The 18,542-nt window shown below is 45.6% G+C and overlaps 1 protein-coding gene and 1 long non-coding RNA gene across 2 annotated transcripts; both read right to left on the bottom strand.

The window, feature by feature from the left end:
• Positions 1-4,460: 4,460 nt before the first annotated feature.
• LOC125434849 lies at positions 4,461-5,797 on the bottom strand. Its single transcript, XR_007244834.1, has 3 exons — positions 5,725-5,797; positions 4,861-4,919; positions 4,461-4,569 (listed from the first exon to the last, which is right to left on the bottom strand). It is a non-coding gene; the product is annotated as an uncharacterized LOC125434849 (long non-coding RNA).
• Positions 5,798-7,126: 1,329 nt separating this feature from the next.
• Positions 7,127-18,301, bottom strand: MRPS15 (mitochondrial ribosomal protein S15). The gene is made up of 8 exons (XM_048500635.1): positions 18,119-18,301; positions 16,199-16,261; positions 15,624-15,699; positions 14,281-14,329; positions 13,725-13,809; positions 11,030-11,088; positions 9,556-9,747; positions 7,127-7,305 (listed from the first exon to the last, which is right to left on the bottom strand). The coding sequence occupies exons 1-8, from the start codon at positions 18,192-18,194 to the stop codon at positions 7,189-7,191; spliced, it is 717 nt and encodes a 238-aa protein (XP_048356592.1). The 5' UTR covers positions 18,195-18,301; the 3' UTR covers positions 7,127-7,188.
• Between the last annotated feature and the right edge of the window lie 241 nt (positions 18,302-18,542).

Consider the following 18,542-nt stretch of genomic DNA (forward strand, 5'->3'; position numbering starts at 1 on the left):
CATGCGCGGTGTGGGAAATTTGGCTCTCGCTTGAAGGGGGCGGAGTCAAAGATTCGCCCTTCGCCTCTGGCTTTTCTGAAGTTACCAAGTGCCAAGTGGGACCTGAATATATCCAGCCTTGGGGAAATGGCAACTTGTCCCACGGGAGGCCCTGCTTTCAAACCTCCATGAATTTCCCAGGCCAGGGTTGGTAGCCCTCCTAAAATGTAGAAAAGTGGGCACCGAAAGGGTTGCCAGGTATGTGTTGGAAATCGTACTATTTACACTATGCCCAATGGCGTAAGACAGAAACATATGCACAGAGAAGGAAAGTGCAAAGCACACTTAGCGCTTTCCTTTTCTGTGTGTGTGTTTCTGTTTTAAGCCATTGGGCATAGTGTAAATGATAGGTTTCTAATTCTTTATACAATAATCACATTGCCCAAGATATATTATGGATTGGAAATCACCTGGAGATTTTGGGAATTGAACCTGGGGAGGGACTTAAGTAGTGAATAATGCCACATGCTCCATTCCCCAGTGAGGGTGTTTTCTTGAGGGAGGACTAGTCTTGGTTGTCAGGAGATGAGCAGGGACGTAGGTATAGATTTTTTATGGGGTGGGGGTTCGGGGTGGGGCCACACCCCCACCCGCCCCAAGCCCCGCCCCTGACCTAGCGTTTATAAAAGCAGCTCTCCAAGGTCGGGGATGGCAGACTCCCCTGCCCTGCCCTGCCCCTCCCCTCTGGGCTGAGGCATAGAGGGAAAATGGAGCCTGGTGCAAAATCTGAGTTTTGCCCCCCCCCCCCCCCCCCCCCCCCGGGCAGCCACTGTGATGCAGGAATCCACCCCCAAACAGCATCACTTTCAATGGTGTTTAAACTAGATCCACCTTAAAGGGAGAATCTGGGGTCCCTAGTTAAACAACATTGAAAGTGATGCTGTTTGGGGGTGGATTATCCCCCACCCTGAAACAGCATCACTTTCAATGTGGCGTAGTGGTTAAGAGCTCGTGTATCTAATCTGGAGGAACCAGGTTTGATTCCCTGCTCTGCCACTTGAGCTGTGGAGGCTTATCTGGGGAATTCAGATTAGCCTGTGCACTCCCACACACGCCAGCTGGGTGACCTTGGACTAGTCACAGCTTTTCGGAGCTCTCTCAGCCCCCCAACTCCACTTCACAGGGAAAAAGCTTGGTTGTGAGGGAGCAAGGTCAAGGAGATTGTAAGCCCCTTTGAGTCTCCTACAGGAGAGAAAGGGGGGATATAAATCCAATCTTCTTCTTCTAAACTGAGGACCTCAGATTCTCCCTTTAAATCCATGCCTAAGGGGGGTGGATTTAAAAGGAGAATCTGGGGAAATTTGGGTGTGCCTGGATGTCAGGGGTGCACCATGGTTAAGCTAGAAGCACCAAACTTCAGGGTATCTTTAGGAGACTCGCCTAATGATACCCCCCAGGTTTCGTGGAAGTTTGTCCTAGGGGGTCCAAAGTTATGGGAGCTCCTCAAAGCGTGTAGCCCCATTTCTCCTAAGCCTCCCATTGGAAACAATGGGAGATGGGGAGCACCCCCTTTGGGAGTCCCATAGCTTTGGACTCCTGGACCAAACTTCACAAAACCTGGTGTGGTATCATAAGAGACTCTCCCTGATAGTATCCCAGGTTTAGGAAAGCAGCGGGTTCAGGGGGTCCAAAGTTATGGACCCTCAAAGGTGTAGTCCCCATCTTCTATTAGTTCCCATTGGAAACAATGGAGGATGGGGCACCCCCTTTGGGAGTCCATAACTTTGGACCCCCTGAACCAAACCTCACCAAACCCGGGTAGTATCATCAGGAGAGTCCCCCAAACAATCCCGGAAAGTTTGGTTCTGCTAGCCCAAACACTGCACCCCCTGCAGGCCAAAAACTGAAAAAGCACTAAAACGTTTTAAAAACCCTCAAACGGGTGGGCGGAGCTTCGGACATGAAAACTTACCTATGTGCATGGAGATGAGTTATTGGATTGCATCTCCAAGTGCTACTAAAATGGTGACAACCCTAAGGATTGGCCATCTCAGCTGGGAATGTGGTTACTGGCTCATTGCATCGCCCAAACAACACATGCCTCACTTCAGAGACATCAATGAAAATGGTTTGAAGTAGTCCCAGGGTTGCATTTCAGGCCAAAATGTCATTGTAACCTGCAGAGGAATGCAAAATTGTGCTATTTTGTATGCATAACATTGAAGTGCAAGGACATACCCCAAACCTTGTTTTACTAGAGGTAATGGACAGTTTTCTCAAAATAATTCTTTTCACAACAGAAACTACTTTAAGATCACAAAAATGATGAAATCTCTGATTGCAATGTTAAGCATGGTAGTTTTCCTAAGCAATTAAGCGCAGAGATCTTCACAACTGTGGTGCCTAAAGGTCATCAGAACCCCACAAATAATTTATGTCCTTGAGAATTGAAATGTCTGTGCTGCTGTATCTTCAGTTTATTTATTTAGAGCAATTTCCACCAGTTTACAGTGCTATCGATACAATTTTAAGCAAAAGGATTATTTTTAACAGAATAAAATCAGTCCAAGCTTCTCTTCTCCATCTTTGCAGCAGTACAATTTCTGGCAGTTCTGCTTTTAAGAACTCCGGGAGCGGGTATGGACTTCACGGGCCATGCGGCATAGTTCACACCAGCCACAACAGCACATGGACAGTGCATCCTGACAAACGGTACCCTGTGTTATTCAGATCAAGAGAGATTGTGAGCTTGTGTTCAGGCTTCCATTTCTTTAACAAAAAAACACTTTAAAAAGATTCATGTCAGTGGTGCAGTTGGATCATTTTAGATTCTGGACCTAGGTTCCTCTGAGGATCCACTTTTTATGGTAATGTATGCTTCCAATGCAAAACTACAGCCTAATTTGGGCCCCTTGCTTCTGAAAACCATGAGGCAGAAACCTCCATGGATCACTACTTTATATTCTTCTCTTCCACAGCTCAGAGTAGTTTAAAGTATAAAATTTGCTACACCCCCACGTTCATGCCTCGTTCAGGAATTGATGCACTCTTTAATTTGTTCATAAGTGATTTGGAACTCGGGTTGAGTTTTGCAGAGGCCAGGTTTGTCTGTGACACCAAATTATTCAGGATGTTGAAAAATCAGGATTGATCATGAAGAGCTCCAGGAAGAACACTTTATCCACACGCTTGTTAACCTCCTGAAAGAACTCCAAAAGGTTGCTGAGGAAGCCTTCCCTTAGCAGAAACTGGGCTGATTTTCCCTCAGCAGACTTAGTTCTTTGATGGGATTAATAATTCTCTGTTTGATAAAAATTTCTACACATACAAGGCTTGTCTAAATTAATATTAGGGGAATGGTAAGCCAGCCTTTCCAAGCTGGCTCCATAATACAAGAGAAGTCAGAAAACAACAGATGATAATTCTTGCTAGGCACTGTGGAACCATTTATCCCAAGGGGAAAAAATAGATAGCATTCCATGCCTGTTTTCCACCACACAGAAACATGGCTGTAATGGGGGAGCTATAGCAGGGGTCCCCAGCACCGTCCCTTTGAGTATTTTTGGGAAGTGGTTGGAGCCAGGTAGGGCTTTTGCTCTGCAAGGCTTCTGATTGGCTGTTGCTTTGGCAGCAGCTGCCACCACAGCACAAGCATCGGCACTGTGTCACTGAAGTGTCACTGAAGTTTTGTCGTCGTGCCACCACGCTATGTCAGAATTTCAGATGTGCACAAAATGTTGGGCCCGCCTAACCTGTTAATATATCTTACAACTTCCTCTGCGACATGGCAAAAGAAATGCCACATGTTGTTGGGTTTTTTTGACTGAAAAGGACAACTTGTTCAGAGAGGGGGATATTCTGTAACCCACAGGAAATTATCTGTGATATTGCAATATCAACGGAAATGGTTCCATTTTGCAATAGGGGCAGGCCCATTTTAGGACAGTCTTGAGGAAATTTGTCCCTATTAGAAAGTACACGGAATACATTTATAGCAATAAGCAGTGAATTCTTAAAGCACACTGCAACTTTTCCATTATTGAACAAGGGAGAAGGGCATCTCTAGGCCACTCAAAAGGTTATACTGGAAATCCTGTGATCTCTAGGGACAAAACCCATTTGGTGGGGGCTGTAGTAAGGCAAGAAATTGGGTACCGAGCAGAAAAACTAGCTGGATCTAACCTCCTGTTTCTTTCACGGTGAGTAATTCTTTCATTTAGACAGTAAAGGTCGTAGCAAACCAAGCTTTGATTACCCCCGATTTCCCCTATATGATTTCCCCTTAAATATCTATCTGAATAAGTGAGCTGCAACTTACAAAAAAATATTGAAATAAATGTTATTAGTCTTTAAGGTTCTTCTGGACTTTTAATTTTACCTGGACCACCCTTTTGCAATCACACTGCAGACTACAATTCTGCAGAAACCTGAAAACTGTCATTAGTCATGTTACCGGAATGCCGTAAGAGAGCCGCATGTGAGTCCGTAATGCTGTCATTCCACCAGGCACCATCCCGAGCCAACAATTCTCGCCATATTTGTGTGATACATAACAGGATAGGATTGTCGGGCATATTAATCCCACACAGCCTGCCAAAAGAAGCACACACATCTTTGTGTGGAGTAACTCATAGTTAAACCTTTCAAAAACAAAAGAAGCTTACACTGTGGTTCGTATCTTCTCTTTGATAGCTCTTTCCTTGGTCAAAGTAGCAAAGTGGGAATTATGTGCAGATATCCACGTTTGTTCACTACCATATCTACATCATTTCATTTCTTAGAGAAAATACATGTGGAGTTTCTTTTGTCTTAAAAATAACGTTATTGAGAGGCAAGCAAGACAGAGGAAAAACAAGCTGAATGCATCAATTTTAAATATACCTTTACTGATGCTAGATCTAGGAAGAGAACTCCCCCTCACCCTGCAGAGAAAGGTCACCCTGAAATCAAAGAATCTGGCAATTAGTTCAGTGTACCCCAGAGATTTCGGTCTTGTATTTCTCCAGCAGCCACCCTCTTTCTCTTGCTGCTGCCAAGCCATTCTTGAAACTAAGAGGATGTTCATCGGTAGGCTTGCCACCCTCCAGGCTGGAGATCTCCCACCATTACGACTGATCTCCAGGCGACAGAGATCAGTTCCCCTGAAGGTTATGGCTACTTTCAAAGGTGACCTCTATGGCATTACCTGCTGTTGAAATCTCATCTCTCCCCAAATCCTGTCCTTGGGCTCCACCCCCAAAATCTCCAGGTGGCAAACCTATTCATAAACTGCAGGTACAGCCTGGGAACTCTGTTCTTTAAAGAACATATGGATGAAGCATCCAGTGTCGACAGCCACACCATAGAGGTACCTTAAAAGGGTCTTTGGATCCCAGCTCCTATAAACAAATCCCCCATGCCAAGGCTGGCAGTTGCTTAAGAGTCACTTTAAATCTGACACCATTCTGTCCCCAAATAACTTCAGTTTTTCCCTCTTTCCCAGATATTCCTGCAGCTGCAGTCCCAGACAAAAGTCCCACTGAACCCAAATCAGATTTCAAGAAGCCCACATGCTATCAGCATGGCTGCCACAGCTTTGTTACCTCAAGCTCATTCACCTGAAACGGGGCAACATGGGAGAAATAAGCCCCAAGAAAATGTACATGTGGGACAAGTTTGCAAGCTCCCCCCCTCCCCCCCCCCGGCCACATTAAGTTGCCCACAGCAGCACTAGTGCAGAGAATAAAAACCACAGAGTGCACTTACACATGGGGCAATCTGCAAAAAAGTCGTATCTGGCTGTGCTCCAGCTGCCTTCAGAAGACATAGTCACAGGGTCGATGGTGGCAGCTGGCTGACAAGTCACCAGATCAGTCATGGTTTGTTGCCAAGGGCCCTAGAGCTGCCCAGAGATGCAGTTGCCTTGCAAACTGTGTGCGAAACACTCTTTACCAAGGCTAAATCTGCTGACACTTCCTGTGCTGCATTTGGAAATTGAGGAAGGGGAGGGAGACATATTCACACAAGACATAGTTATGCAGGGGTGAGCGAAATGTACCTGCCTATGGGAGCTCTTTCACTGCTTATCAGATTTAACCTATGCAAAAATCTTGATGATTTCTCTGTGAAATATTCCTTGCAAGCACTTCTGGTAGTTCAGAAGGATGCCAAGTACAAAGTTACAGCTGGCACTGGTGCTGAGATCTGAAATGAGAGATGTTGAGTGTCAGAATGTCTGGTATCCCTTTCAGGTAACTATGTGTGTGTGTGTGATGTGCCATCACAAGTGATTTATGGTAACTCCAAAGGGTTTTCAAGGCAAGAGATGAACAGGTGTTTAGCCATTGCCTGCCTCTGCAACCCTGGATTTCCTTGGAGATCTCCCTCTCATCTAAGCACTAGGCTAATCATGTTTAGCTTCTGAGACGGGACTAGCTACAGCTGTCTAGGTCAGGACATACTGATAGTTAAAATGAATATCGGGATGTACTGATATTTAAAATCATGGCCATCTGTCAGTGCTTTGATGTGTATTCCTGCATGGCAGGGGATTGGACTTGATAGCCCTTGTGGTCTCCTCCATGATTCTATGAATCTATGAAAAGAGGAAAATATATTTGAAATAAACCTGGTCTCTGTCACTAGCACCACAATATGATCATGTTACAGATATAAGACAGACAAAGCTACCTTGGATGGATCTTCCCTATTCCTTGCTGCTCAGACTTCATTTACTCCATCACACCTTCAAACATTTCTGTATAGGTTACTCAAGAGAGTGTGCATAAATGCTTTACAGGAATATATTTCCTGGTCCCATGTCCTCCCTTTCCACCCTGCTGGAAAGGCTAATTTTCAGTATAATCAAGCTATAGAATCCCAAAGTCTCTGATCTGTATCCTGGCAAAAACAAGGCATTCTGGAGAGGAAGGTGTGGAAGCAGGCCCTGATGTTGCAAGACATATGGATGAAGAATTTAGGAAGGGAGGCCTCTATCACTTTGCTCCCCCCCCTTGCCTCATCCCTCTCCATGAGAGAATGTGACAGTTCAAACCAGTCAACCGATGCTCTACTAAACTAACCCAGCGAAGCTTCCAAATGGATCACAGAACTGAAAGAGGGCTGTGTGTGCCCCCCCCCCCCCGCTACACCACAGTAGAGAGAACGCTTGCAGTAAAACCATTTATTGGTAATCATTGTCAGGATCCCACAGAAAAGTATAAGCTCTGCTTATACTGGAGTTCCTTCATTCTGTTCTTTCAGTGCTCGTTCCTTTGCAGCTCTGGCCCGCTCTTGCCTCTGCTTCAGTCTCTTAGGGGCTTTCATCTTCTGTACCTCTTGAAAGACCTGAAGGGGTTAATGAAAAAGGGAGAGAAATGGAGATGACCTGCTGTAAACCTGGGTATAGCACAAAACATAAGGTCATGTTTCCATTGCAATCAACCTGTTCCTAGTGAGCCCTCTTGTCAATACATTAATTGAAAGGGCAGGCACAAATCTTTTAAAAAGGATTTTTTTTTCACTATCAACCCGCTGCAACTGTGCCTTACCCTTAGTGGCTCATGGCTTCTCAGCCATGACAGCCATCTTGGATTTCCATAGACATCTGACAAGATTAGTTTCCCTGCTGATGCCTTCAAGTGCTGATTGGGGAAGCTGTTAACACCCTCAGTCCAGAAGCCATGCTGCATTTATGATACTGTTCACCAACAACAAACATGCCAAATAAAATTTTGCCAAGTAATGGGTTGACCACAGCTAGCCATATAAAAATACTTTGATAGTCCGTCTAGCACCCACATTCATTAGTGCTCCTTTGTTCTGCAAAGAGAAATGCATTTGCTATTTGGACTCTTGAGCCCGTTCTTAATTAATTGTCAAATTCAGGATTTCACAAACTGACAGGTAGGACAGTTTCTTCATCACCTCAGAGTAGGGCTAGCTGATTTTCCACAGGTTGCTGGGCAAATCTAGCTTCTTGCCTATATTATTTTCTTCTCAATTTGTTTCCTAAATCCAACTTGCTATGCTCAGCATGACTATTCTGCTGTTCCAGCCAACATTCTCTATTAAGTGCCAGCTGAGCTTCCCAATACCCCAGAGCACAGGCCTCCAATGTGGTGCCCTCCAACCGTATTTAGAATGTGGGTGTGGCTAGGTGGGACTTTTGCATGTCAGGGTTTCTAACTGGCTAGGTAGATTAAAAGGCATTCTGTTTAAGAAGAAGAAGAGTTGGATTTATATCCCCCCTTTCTCTCCTGTAAGGAGACTCAAAGGGGCTTACGAACTCCTTTCCCTTCCCCCCCTCACAACAAACACCCCGTGAGGTAGGTGGGGCTGAGAGAGCTCAGAAGAACCGTGACTAGCCTCACTCAGCTGGTCACTCACTCACTCAGCCTCACTCAGCTAGGTCACTCAGCTGGACTGATAGGCTAATCTGAATTTAACAGACCTTTTGCCCGAAATGTTGAAGAGGTGCTATTAAGAAGAACTGGTTTTAATACCCTATTTTTCTCTACTGTAAGGAGTCTCAAATTGGCTTCCCATGCTCCTACCACAGGCACCCTGTGAGGGTGTGGGTGACTCCACCTCAGCTTCACCCCCCAGGGACTTTGCTGGCCAAGCCTTTGCTGGCCTCAGAAGAGGTGGAAGCAGACCTCTCTTCTGCCCTGGCAAGAACCCTCCCTGGTTATTCAGGAAAAGCCCAGCAACTTCCTCCTCGGTCTCAGACTCTGGCTCCTTTTAAGGGGGTTGCCTTTCCCTTCATTGGTCCCCTGGGTTGCCTGAGCTGGGAGTGAGCTCCTCCTGCCTTGGGATTGGCTCCTACTACTGTCTGTCTTCGCTTTGTCTTCTTTCCTATCCCTTCTCTCAGCCCCAGGTACTGCTTTCCCTGAAACCCTCTCCCAAATCCTTTCATAGATGTTGGCAGTCTACTTGATAGCTTTGCTGATGTGGGTTAAATCTTGCTCTGCTAAGTTTGGGCTTTCACCCCGCCCCCAATTCCCCAGCCAGGTCTCTGCTGTGCTGGCTGAAGGAAGCCCTCTTTCTTGGCTCAGTCAGAGAAGCCCTTTCCTCTGGCTTCCCCTGACCTGTTGCCTTCCTCCACCCTCAGCAAGCCTCCATTGCCCAGCTGTGCAGCAGCCTGGCAGAATCTAATCTTATGTGCTTGGGCATGCTTTCCTGGGGTAAATGAGGCCAGGAGCTCCAGGAGCACCCCTGGGCAGAGGTAGATGGGGCTGAGAGAATTCTGACAGAACTGTAACTGGCCCAAGGTCAATCAGTCAGCTTGGTTTGGAGGGGTGGGGAATAAAACCTAGTTCTCCAGAGTCTGTTGTTCATGTGGAGGAGCGGGGAATCAAGCTCAGTTCTCCAGATTACAATCAACTGCTCTTAACCACTACACCATGCTGGCTGGAGTTATGTGTAGCCTTGCTCCCTAACATTTTGTGACTGGCTCCACCTCCTGTGACAGCCATTTTGTGCCTGTTCCTGCTGCCATGCGCAGAACTCCAAAGGTGTCTGCAGGCTCAAAAAGGCTGGGGAGCCTGTTCCAGAGGCTGCTGCTCTGAAAACCAGAGCCAGCCACTGTCCACATACCTTTATGCAGAAGGCTTTCTTTACCAACCAGCGTCGGGTGCGCCTCCGGCGGTACTGTTCTGGAAGGGTGTATTCAATGTCCAGCTGCTTGCATGTATTCTCAAAAACATCATACTTTGTGTTGCGCAGGGCCTTCAGCAACAGGTTCCGCCGGTCAATGCTCATCAGCATTATGCGTTTGTTTGTTTTGTCCTGGGGATGGGACAGAGGTTTATTCACTACAGTCAGGGCATGTGCAAGGCTATCTGCGGATAGTTACTCAACTGTTTTATTAAGCTGCTGCTCAAATTTATTCACATATTGCAGAGCTTCACTGAATGTAATGTGCTGAAAAACAGATGCAGTTTTTCAAGCAAAAGATTGATGTGAATATAAACTGCTGTGGCTTCTGGGTGGAAGGAAAGGGCTGTCTTCATCATAGTGGGGGATTATGAAACGCTGCATCTCAGTGTGGTTTCCCAAACAAGTGAAGTTCAACATCATCTTTATTATATTTACAAAGATCTGAAGCTGCTGTATCCCAAATCAGCATAGTCCACCACATTCAGCACTTTTCACTATGACTGGCAAGTGCTCTGCAGGGTCCCAGTCACTGGAATATCTATCCCAGGGGTCTGCAACCTGTGGCTCTCCAGATGTTCATAGACTACAATTGGCCATGGTAGCAGGGGCTGATGGGAACTGTAGTCTATGAACATCTGGAGAGCCACAGATTGCAGACCCCTGATTTATCCTAACATCTGCTGCCAGGGACTAAACCTTAGGCCTTCAGCCCACAAGACTCTATTATCAGGCCACAGTTTCTCCAGGTTTAAATAGGCATTTTAATCTGAATGAAGCAGAAGAAAAGCTGTTAGGGTTCAGCAACCTGCGGTGCCTGACAGCCTATCAGCTCATGGATTACAATTCGCTAATCAAGTTCCCTGCCAGCATAGCCAATTGGCCATGCTGGCAGGGAGTGATGGGATTTGTAGTCCATGAACATCTGGAGAGCAGCAGGTTGCAGACCCCTGCTGTATAGCATCTGGAGAGCATCTGCAATGGTAGAGAATCTGCTTGGCAGACGGAAAGTCCCAAGTTCAATCCCCACCATTGCCAGTTAAAAGGACCAGGCAGTGAGTGAAAGACCTTTAGAGTCTGGAGAGCACCTGCCAATCTGAGTAGACAACACAGACCAATGGTCTGATTCAGTATAAGGCCACTTCACTTGCTCCTGTTCAACAAAAGCCACACCAGGTTTAAGTTATCATCTCTTGACGGTGGAAACTATCATCAAGTTGCGGCTGACTTATGGCAACCCCATTTAGCTTTCCAAGGCAAGAGATGGTTTGCCATTTGTCTGCATCTGCATAGCCGTTGTTCTTCCTTGATAGACCCCCATCCAAGTACTAACCAGGTTTCCAAGACCTGGCCAGTCTGGGTAATTTCTTACTTAGGTAATAACACATAAACAACTTGCTTCAAAGAAAATCACCTTGGGGTGTGTCTGTACATGCTCCCGGAGTGTACGGATCTTGGCCGTCAAGTGAGCAACTAGAATGACAAACAACAGTCACTGTAGGAAGCAGAGTTACCCAGAACTTCTTATAATGGAACATTTTCTTACTCTCATATATATATAAGAAGTGTCCTTCATCCTCTTGGATTTTTGCCTTGAGTTAAACATGTTCCTGGTGAGACAAATGCACTCACTTGTGAGACTCTGGACATGCCTGGTGTCTCATTTGAACTGGGCTTCGAGCCATCCAAAGGAACCCAGTTTAAACCGGATGCTCTACCAATGCAGAGTCCCACAGAAGAGTGCTTTTGCTTCAGTCAATATTTAAATCAACGCGAGAGACTATGGGACAGCTGCTACTTCTCAGTTGCAGACAAAGAGAACAGCGATCATTTGCTCCTCCTTGAACCAGGCACATGGTGCCAAAATGTGGCAAGTGAATGGAGAAGTGCAAATGTCCGCTTCCTAACACTGCAAGAAATCAAATAAAATCCTGGCTGTCCTGACTGGGCCAGAGGGCATGCTTAAGGAGATGCTCTTGTTCAGAGTCAGAGGGACAAAGAGGCTGTGTCTGAGACTTCAAGCTTTTTCATACTAGGGAGGGAGGAAGCAGAGAAACCACCACCAGAATCATTAATGGGTTCTATGTTGGCCCAAGGGCTGGATCTAAGTGCCAAGAGACCATCCTGAGCTACCTCCATGCAATACCGGCTGTTGCCATGCCATAGTCAGTTGCAGCTGTTTGCGCAAAAATGTTCTTCCGACAGCTCTACATCCTGCCACACAGCCCTCTTAGCACCATTGCATCATTGCGGTTTTGAAATCTGGAGCAGCAAGAAGCTTAGAGGTGCAAATGTCCCCGTATGATTGGTCATGGTGGGTTTTCCGGGCTGTGTGGCCACAGTCTGGTGGATCTTGTTCCCAACGTTTCGCCTGCATCTGTGGCTGGCATCAGGAGCTAGGCCTTAGGATAGAGGTGCCCGTTCCACAGCAGGTCCCTTCTCACTGGAGGTTCAGAACAGACTTCCCAGTGATACAGCTCTGAAGATGACAGCCACAGGATGCAGGCAAACCCACAGGGAATGAAGATCCACTTCCTGACTCAATGTCACACACAGTCCTTGAAACCTGACATGACACCCAGTTGAATCCAGCCATGAAAGTCTCTGTATGATGATGACAGGTTACAAATGGGAGGTGCCCTCCAATATTTTATTCCTTTCTGCAATGTTCAGGACTGGGTATCAACAAAAAAACTATTTCATTTGGGGCCATCCAATGAAACAGATAAAAACATAAAGCTAAGCTCCTCTGCTCAATAACACTCAACCCAAAAGATCTTGGAACACCTTGAAAAGATGTCAGTCTTAGAATTCAGCAAAACTTCTAGCACTGGTAGAATCCTAGAGATGGAATCAAGTCCAGGAAATAGTTGAGCTTGCCCAGCATATGACTGCCCAGGCCCTGCCGGAAGACCTGACAGAATGGAGCTCTGCAACTGGTTCAGCCATCACAACAACAGCAGCTATCCAAATGGGAAGCAGTAACTGGCAAACCCAACCTTGTTAGTCTTCAAAGTTGTGGCAGGATGGAGTCCCCGAGGCCAGAAGCATTGCAGAGGAAGACAAACTAAGCTCCAGCTGATGCCAACCTTACGATTAGCCCTCGTGGCAAGAACACTTTTTGTTTGTTTGGCAAGCTAAAAAAATGTGTTGGAATCCTGATGGTGGGGTGGGGGACAGCCATGGGGCTCCACTAAGGAAGTAATCCCCTTCGGAATCCTCCCAAGTAATTGGTAGAAGCCTCAAATCTGGCTTCTTTGTTTTAACACAGTGTGTCTGTCACAGGTAAGTTAAGGAAGACACTTGTCGAGGGCTGCTACTGAAATAAAAACGTCAAAACCTTCTTTGAACGGAAGTTTGATTGAATACTAGGACAGGTCCTCTGCAAACTTATACCCAAAGCAACTGCTTCATGGCAAGGCTAGTCTGATTTGTTTTGTTCTCACGTAAACAGAAGGAAGCAGAGTTAGGTGGTGGTGGAAAGTGCTGTCAAGTCACAGCTGACTTACGGTGAACCCAAAGGGATGGTTTGCCATTGCCTGCCTCTGCGTAGCAGCCCTGGACTTCCTTGGTGGTCTCCAATGCAAGTCCTAATAAGGGCCGACCCTGCTTAGGTTCTGAAATTTTACAGTATCGGGCTAGCCTGGGTACTCTGGAAGAAAATATATGCCTCAATTATGCATTTTTTTTTAAAAGGAGTAGCTACTAGCATCCATCCACAAGGAGGAACATAGTCACAATATCTGGGGGAATGAGAAAATTCTTTTCTAGTCCAAGTATCAAACACCCAGTAACACCAAAGGAGACATTTCTCTGTGTACTTCCCTGTGCATGAGTTTGAGTATTGCTCCTCTTTGGCAAGACTCTCCTTCTGCAGTTTTTTTGTCATTTTACCTGCTCCCTTGGTTTGAGCAACACAGAAATTTGTGAACATTGAGTATTTCAAAGTTGACACCCCATCGTCTAAACTGGGCTCAACGCTGTTCTGTAGGCCAGATGCCCTCCAGCTCAAAGGAGGCCTTTCTGATTTCCCCTTGGTCAATGTTGCAAGGCTCATATGGGATACTGTGACCCAGCTGGTAGCTTCCATTGTGGATATTTCTGCTTACTTTGAACTTCAATAGAACCATTATCAGTGGGTGACCTCCGCACTTTTTCAGCCAGCTGCTCTTTCTTTATTTTCACTTTCTCCCTCTGAAAGCAAAAGGAGAAGATACAAAGCATATCTGAAATTACTGACTATGAATTTCCTGATACACTTTTGGACTGTGAAGGGCCTGGCAAGAAACTGATCTAGCTTTTGTTGGAAATACTAAATCCAATGCCAAGGGTCACCTCCCCAGCCTACAACATAGGTTGGAATTGTGTTTTAAGAACTCAACTAACTGTATTAGTTGCATTATGCAACTAATACAATTATTGCTTTTATGATTCTGTATGAGTATTTTAGCTTGGTTTTAATTAAATGTTTTATTTGATGTTCATGGTTCTTAAGACACATTTTATTATGCATGTATGTTTTAATGGTAGCCCCCTCGGTGGTTCTGATGACAGCAGAAAGGTAGGATATAAATTATGTACTGGTAAGTAAGTAAGTGAATAAATTAATAAAGCTTAGCTAGTCCTGTTCCAAAAACCACACCACACACATAATACAAAACTGACCTGGCTTGCCATTTCCAGTGACAGGATTCTTTTCACAACATCATCTACCCTATGGGAAAAAAACAGAGTCCCTTAGTTTCTGCCTCCTGAGCAACTTAGCATTTTGAGAAGCCTCACGGAATTTTAAAGTCCAGAAAATCATGAATCCATGCCCTACAAGGAGAGACTTTGGGAGCTGGGTATGTTTAGTTTGGTGAAGAGAAGGTTAAGAGGTGACATGATAGCCATGTTTAGATATTTGAGGGGATGTCATGTTGGTGAGGGAACAATCTTGTTTTCTGCTGCTCCAGAGACTAGGACCAGGAGTAATGGGTTCAAGGTGAAGGAAAAAAGATTCCACCTAAACATCATGAAAAACTTCCTAACAGTAAGGGCTGTTTGACAGTGGAATGCACTAACTCTTAGTCTCTGGAAGTTTTTAAAGATGGATGGATGGCCATCTGTCTAGAGCAGTGATGGCGAACCTATGGCACGGGTGCCAGAGGTGGCACTCAGAGCCCTCTCTGTGGGCACACGCAAACAGAGTCCCACACACACACACATCCCTAGGCTGGCCTGGGCTTGATTATTAGCATTAAACTTAAGACCTAGTTTTGGGGAAGCAGTGTAGGTAACTCTGTTAAGCACTGTTAAACCCCACTGATTTTCATACAAAGAACTAAAGCGCGATCCTTTACCTGGAAGTAAGCTCAGTTGCTGGCAATGGGGCTTGCTTCTGAGTAAACCCTCCTAGGGTCGTGATTCACTCATGTGAAATGTTGCACTGTTGCTTCAAAGCAAAGCCACCGACTACCATCAAGCTTACTCACTCGGGAGTAACGAACGCCTTGGAGCCACCCGTTTGTTCTAAACTGAAACCTCTGTATTCAAGTTAAATTGCCGTGTTGGCACTTTGCGATAAATAAGTGGGTTTTGGGTTGCAATTTGGGTACTCGGTCTCGAAAAGGTTCGCCATCACTGGTCTAGGGTGCTTTAATTGTGTATTCCTGCATGGCAGGGGGTTGGACACAATGGCCCTTGTGGTCTCTTCCAACTCTATCATTCTATGTCCTTGAAAGTTTAGAGTGAAAAGTAAACTCAGTCTTGAGAGCATTTGTTTGTTCTGGAATGTTAGCGTAAGCAAATGAGAAATGTGTAAAAGGAGGGACAAGTTTGATAGGATCAGGACAGCACAATGATCATGATCTCATTCAGTAAAATGAGGCCTCTTGTCCATCTTTTATTAAACAATATTTTGGGTGGTAGCAGAGTTAATGATAACACAATGCTGCATAAGCACCATCTAGCTTTATCATTTCCTTTGCCACCTTTCTTTGCCACAACTCTGGCTTTGCAAACCTTACTTGTCGATAATTGGGACGTTGGTATATTTTTTCATCAACAACGTAGGAGGAAGGTCATCCAAATGGCTGGGGATTTCTGCAAAGAACAGATATACATATATAAATGTGAGTGCCACCTTCGACCAAAATCACTTTAGTTTAGCTTTCTGTTTCCACCAGGAACCAGCTAGATATTTCTGGATCTAAAAAGTTAGTGCCTGCATAAACTCCAGAGAGAAATTTCTTCAACCCTTGGCAGAAATAGAATAGGGAAGTGCCTTACACAGCAGAGAAAGATTCCAGCTGAGAAAGTTTCAGTGACTCGGAAGTCATAAGGAAGTTAGCTCAACATTTTTATTGAGCCAATAGGACATCAGAATAATTGGTGGATCTGTGTCAGTTTGGGCAGAAACATGCCAAAACGCAGAACATTCCGCTTCTCTACCAAGGCTCAAAAATACAGACCATAGATCTCCAGGACTTGGACCCCAAACAGGTGATATGGAAAATTCCATTAATTCTGTGACATTAATAGTACAGGAGAGCAAGCATTTGGAGTGATAGAACGGAACCACAGAATAATTCAAAATACAAACCTGTCTTCCTTTTCCGAACAGCCCTGGCATAACTCCTTGCTGTTTGAAGAAGGGGACTCCTACCTAAGCAGAGAAAGATTCACAGGGAGGGGAAGAGCTGTTATAAATTGTGACATTCCACACATCTCCAGAATCTTTTCAGTGCAACACATAGAGGAACATTTTCCTTTTGGGTAGTTATTAAACAATAAAGCAGCACTTCCATGTATCTTCCCTGTTTTGAGTTTTGGGCCGCATTAACAGTCCTGCCTTTCTGAGAACATCATCATATTAAGGGGCTTATTTTTGATATTCAAAACAGTTTCATATACTATGAAATGCAGCTCCATTTACTTGTCAGAATGATTTGATATCTGTGTATAACATCACTGCTGAAAGAACCCCACTGGTTACTGATCAAAGTCCAAGTTCAGTTCAAAGGGCGGGTTAAAGACCTTCATAGCTTGCATGTTTGGGGAATGTCTTCTCCAGCTCTGAGCCTATCAGCTCTCACTCCATGCTGGCCATGCCCTCTCTTCTCTTTGCCAGGTATACACAGCCTCCATCAGCAGCTGAGCCTCTCCAGCAGACACCTGTTATCTCACAGAACCTAATTCCCATATACCATTACTTTTAAAAGTATGACACTCCCACTTGTGATGCCTACTTGTGATGCCCTAAAAAACTGTATGAATTACTTGGCCAGAATTTTTAACGCACAGAATGGCACTATTTTTATGACATGCCGGTAAGAATGCTTGTATACGCAAAAGGTCTCTCTTCTGCATGCCATATTCCCCTCACATCCTCTTCTCCATGTCTCTTATTCTTCTCTTCTCATATAGGCTTTGGTCTAGTAATATTTCTATTTAGACTTGTAAAACTTGGCTCACCAGGGGACATGGCTCATGTCCTGAGAAGAGTTTGGTAGCAGGAAGGAACTAGAATGTATCAGTTTGGAAGCTGGTCTTGTGTGTGTGAGAGAGAGAGATCTAGGGTAGACACCAAACAGTTTAAAAGATTTCCAAGTAATGGGAAGTAAGAGCTGGACTGCATGATCACTTAATGGCTGTTTGATGGACTTTTAATCACACTGCCCTGCCAACAGTACAAAAACCCAGTACTTCAGATCACAGCACATTAATCATACAAACTGAGATGAGGACAGAATCTCAGTTTAATGCTTGCTTTGTGAGCATGTCTTTGATGGGTGAGTAGGATCAGAGAGACCCACGTCTGAATCCGCACTCTGCCATGGTAGCATGCTGGGTGACACTTTGCCAGTCACACATTCTCAATCTAGGCTACACCATTAAGTTGATGTGAGGATAAAATGGAGAGAAGAATGATGTAAGCCTCTTTGGGCTCTTGCTGAAGAGAAAGGCAGGGTATAAATGAAGTAAATATGTGTGTGCTGAGCTAGACAGCATCAGATGGTTGCTGTGAATTTTAATAGGCCTTGATGCAAGAGGCAGCTGTTGGGATGCTCCATCACCTTATGTCTGATGCTGATAACTACATCAAGGAATACTTACTAAAGTGATTATTTCAGTCCCAGGCTACCATGGTTTCTCTTTTTACAGTACTAACCCTGTTGTTACTGCAACATCACCTGCTGCTCATATAAAGGCTACTATTTTTGCTTTGTTGGAGCATAATCATGCATTCAAGCAATGCGGATTCGAATCAAGCCATAGGATTGCCAACTCTGGGCTGGGAGATTCTCAAAGATTTAGGAGCCTAGAGAAGGCGGCGTTTGGGGACAGCCGACAGCGAATATGTGGTTCCCTAAGGTCTAACCCTCCAAAGCTGCTGCTTCCTCCAGTGGAAATGATCCCCAGACTCTGTAGATCACTCATAATTCCGGGAGGACACCAGGCTCCACTTGGATGTTAGGAACCCCAGCCCTGGGTCCGAACTGCACAGGGCCGAGCGCCTTACTGGGGATCATTGCCGCTGTCCTCGCCGTCGTCGCGCTCCACCGGCGCAGCACCGCCGTCGCCAGTCCTCGCAGCATCGCCCCACGATACTTTCAGCCGCCACCGCGACTTCCGTGCTCAGTGAGAGGGCGCCGCCATCTTGCGAAGTCAGAAGACCGGGAGTACCGAGAACATCGATCGGAGGCAGAATAAGCCGCTCGCCCACTCCCATGATTGACAGCCGACTCTTCCCAAAATCTTGGCTCTCTGGCTCCGAAACCCCGAGGGGGCGCTTCCAGAAGCGACTATATTTGCATAGAGAGTCCCGCCCCCTGGCGAAAGGTGCCTGTTGAAGGCGCCTCGGAGCCCGGGGAAGTGAATGCCTATTGCTTTGCGTGGGTTCCCTTGAAACGTTGCAAATTATTTAATGTTTAGAGCCCTAGTTA

The sequence above is a fragment of the Sphaerodactylus townsendi genome, linkage group LG06 (assembly GCF_021028975.2).
Source record: "Sphaerodactylus townsendi isolate TG3544 linkage group LG06, MPM_Stown_v2.3, whole genome shotgun sequence".
NCBI lineage: Eukaryota > Metazoa > Chordata > Lepidosauria > Squamata > Sphaerodactylidae > Sphaerodactylus > Sphaerodactylus townsendi.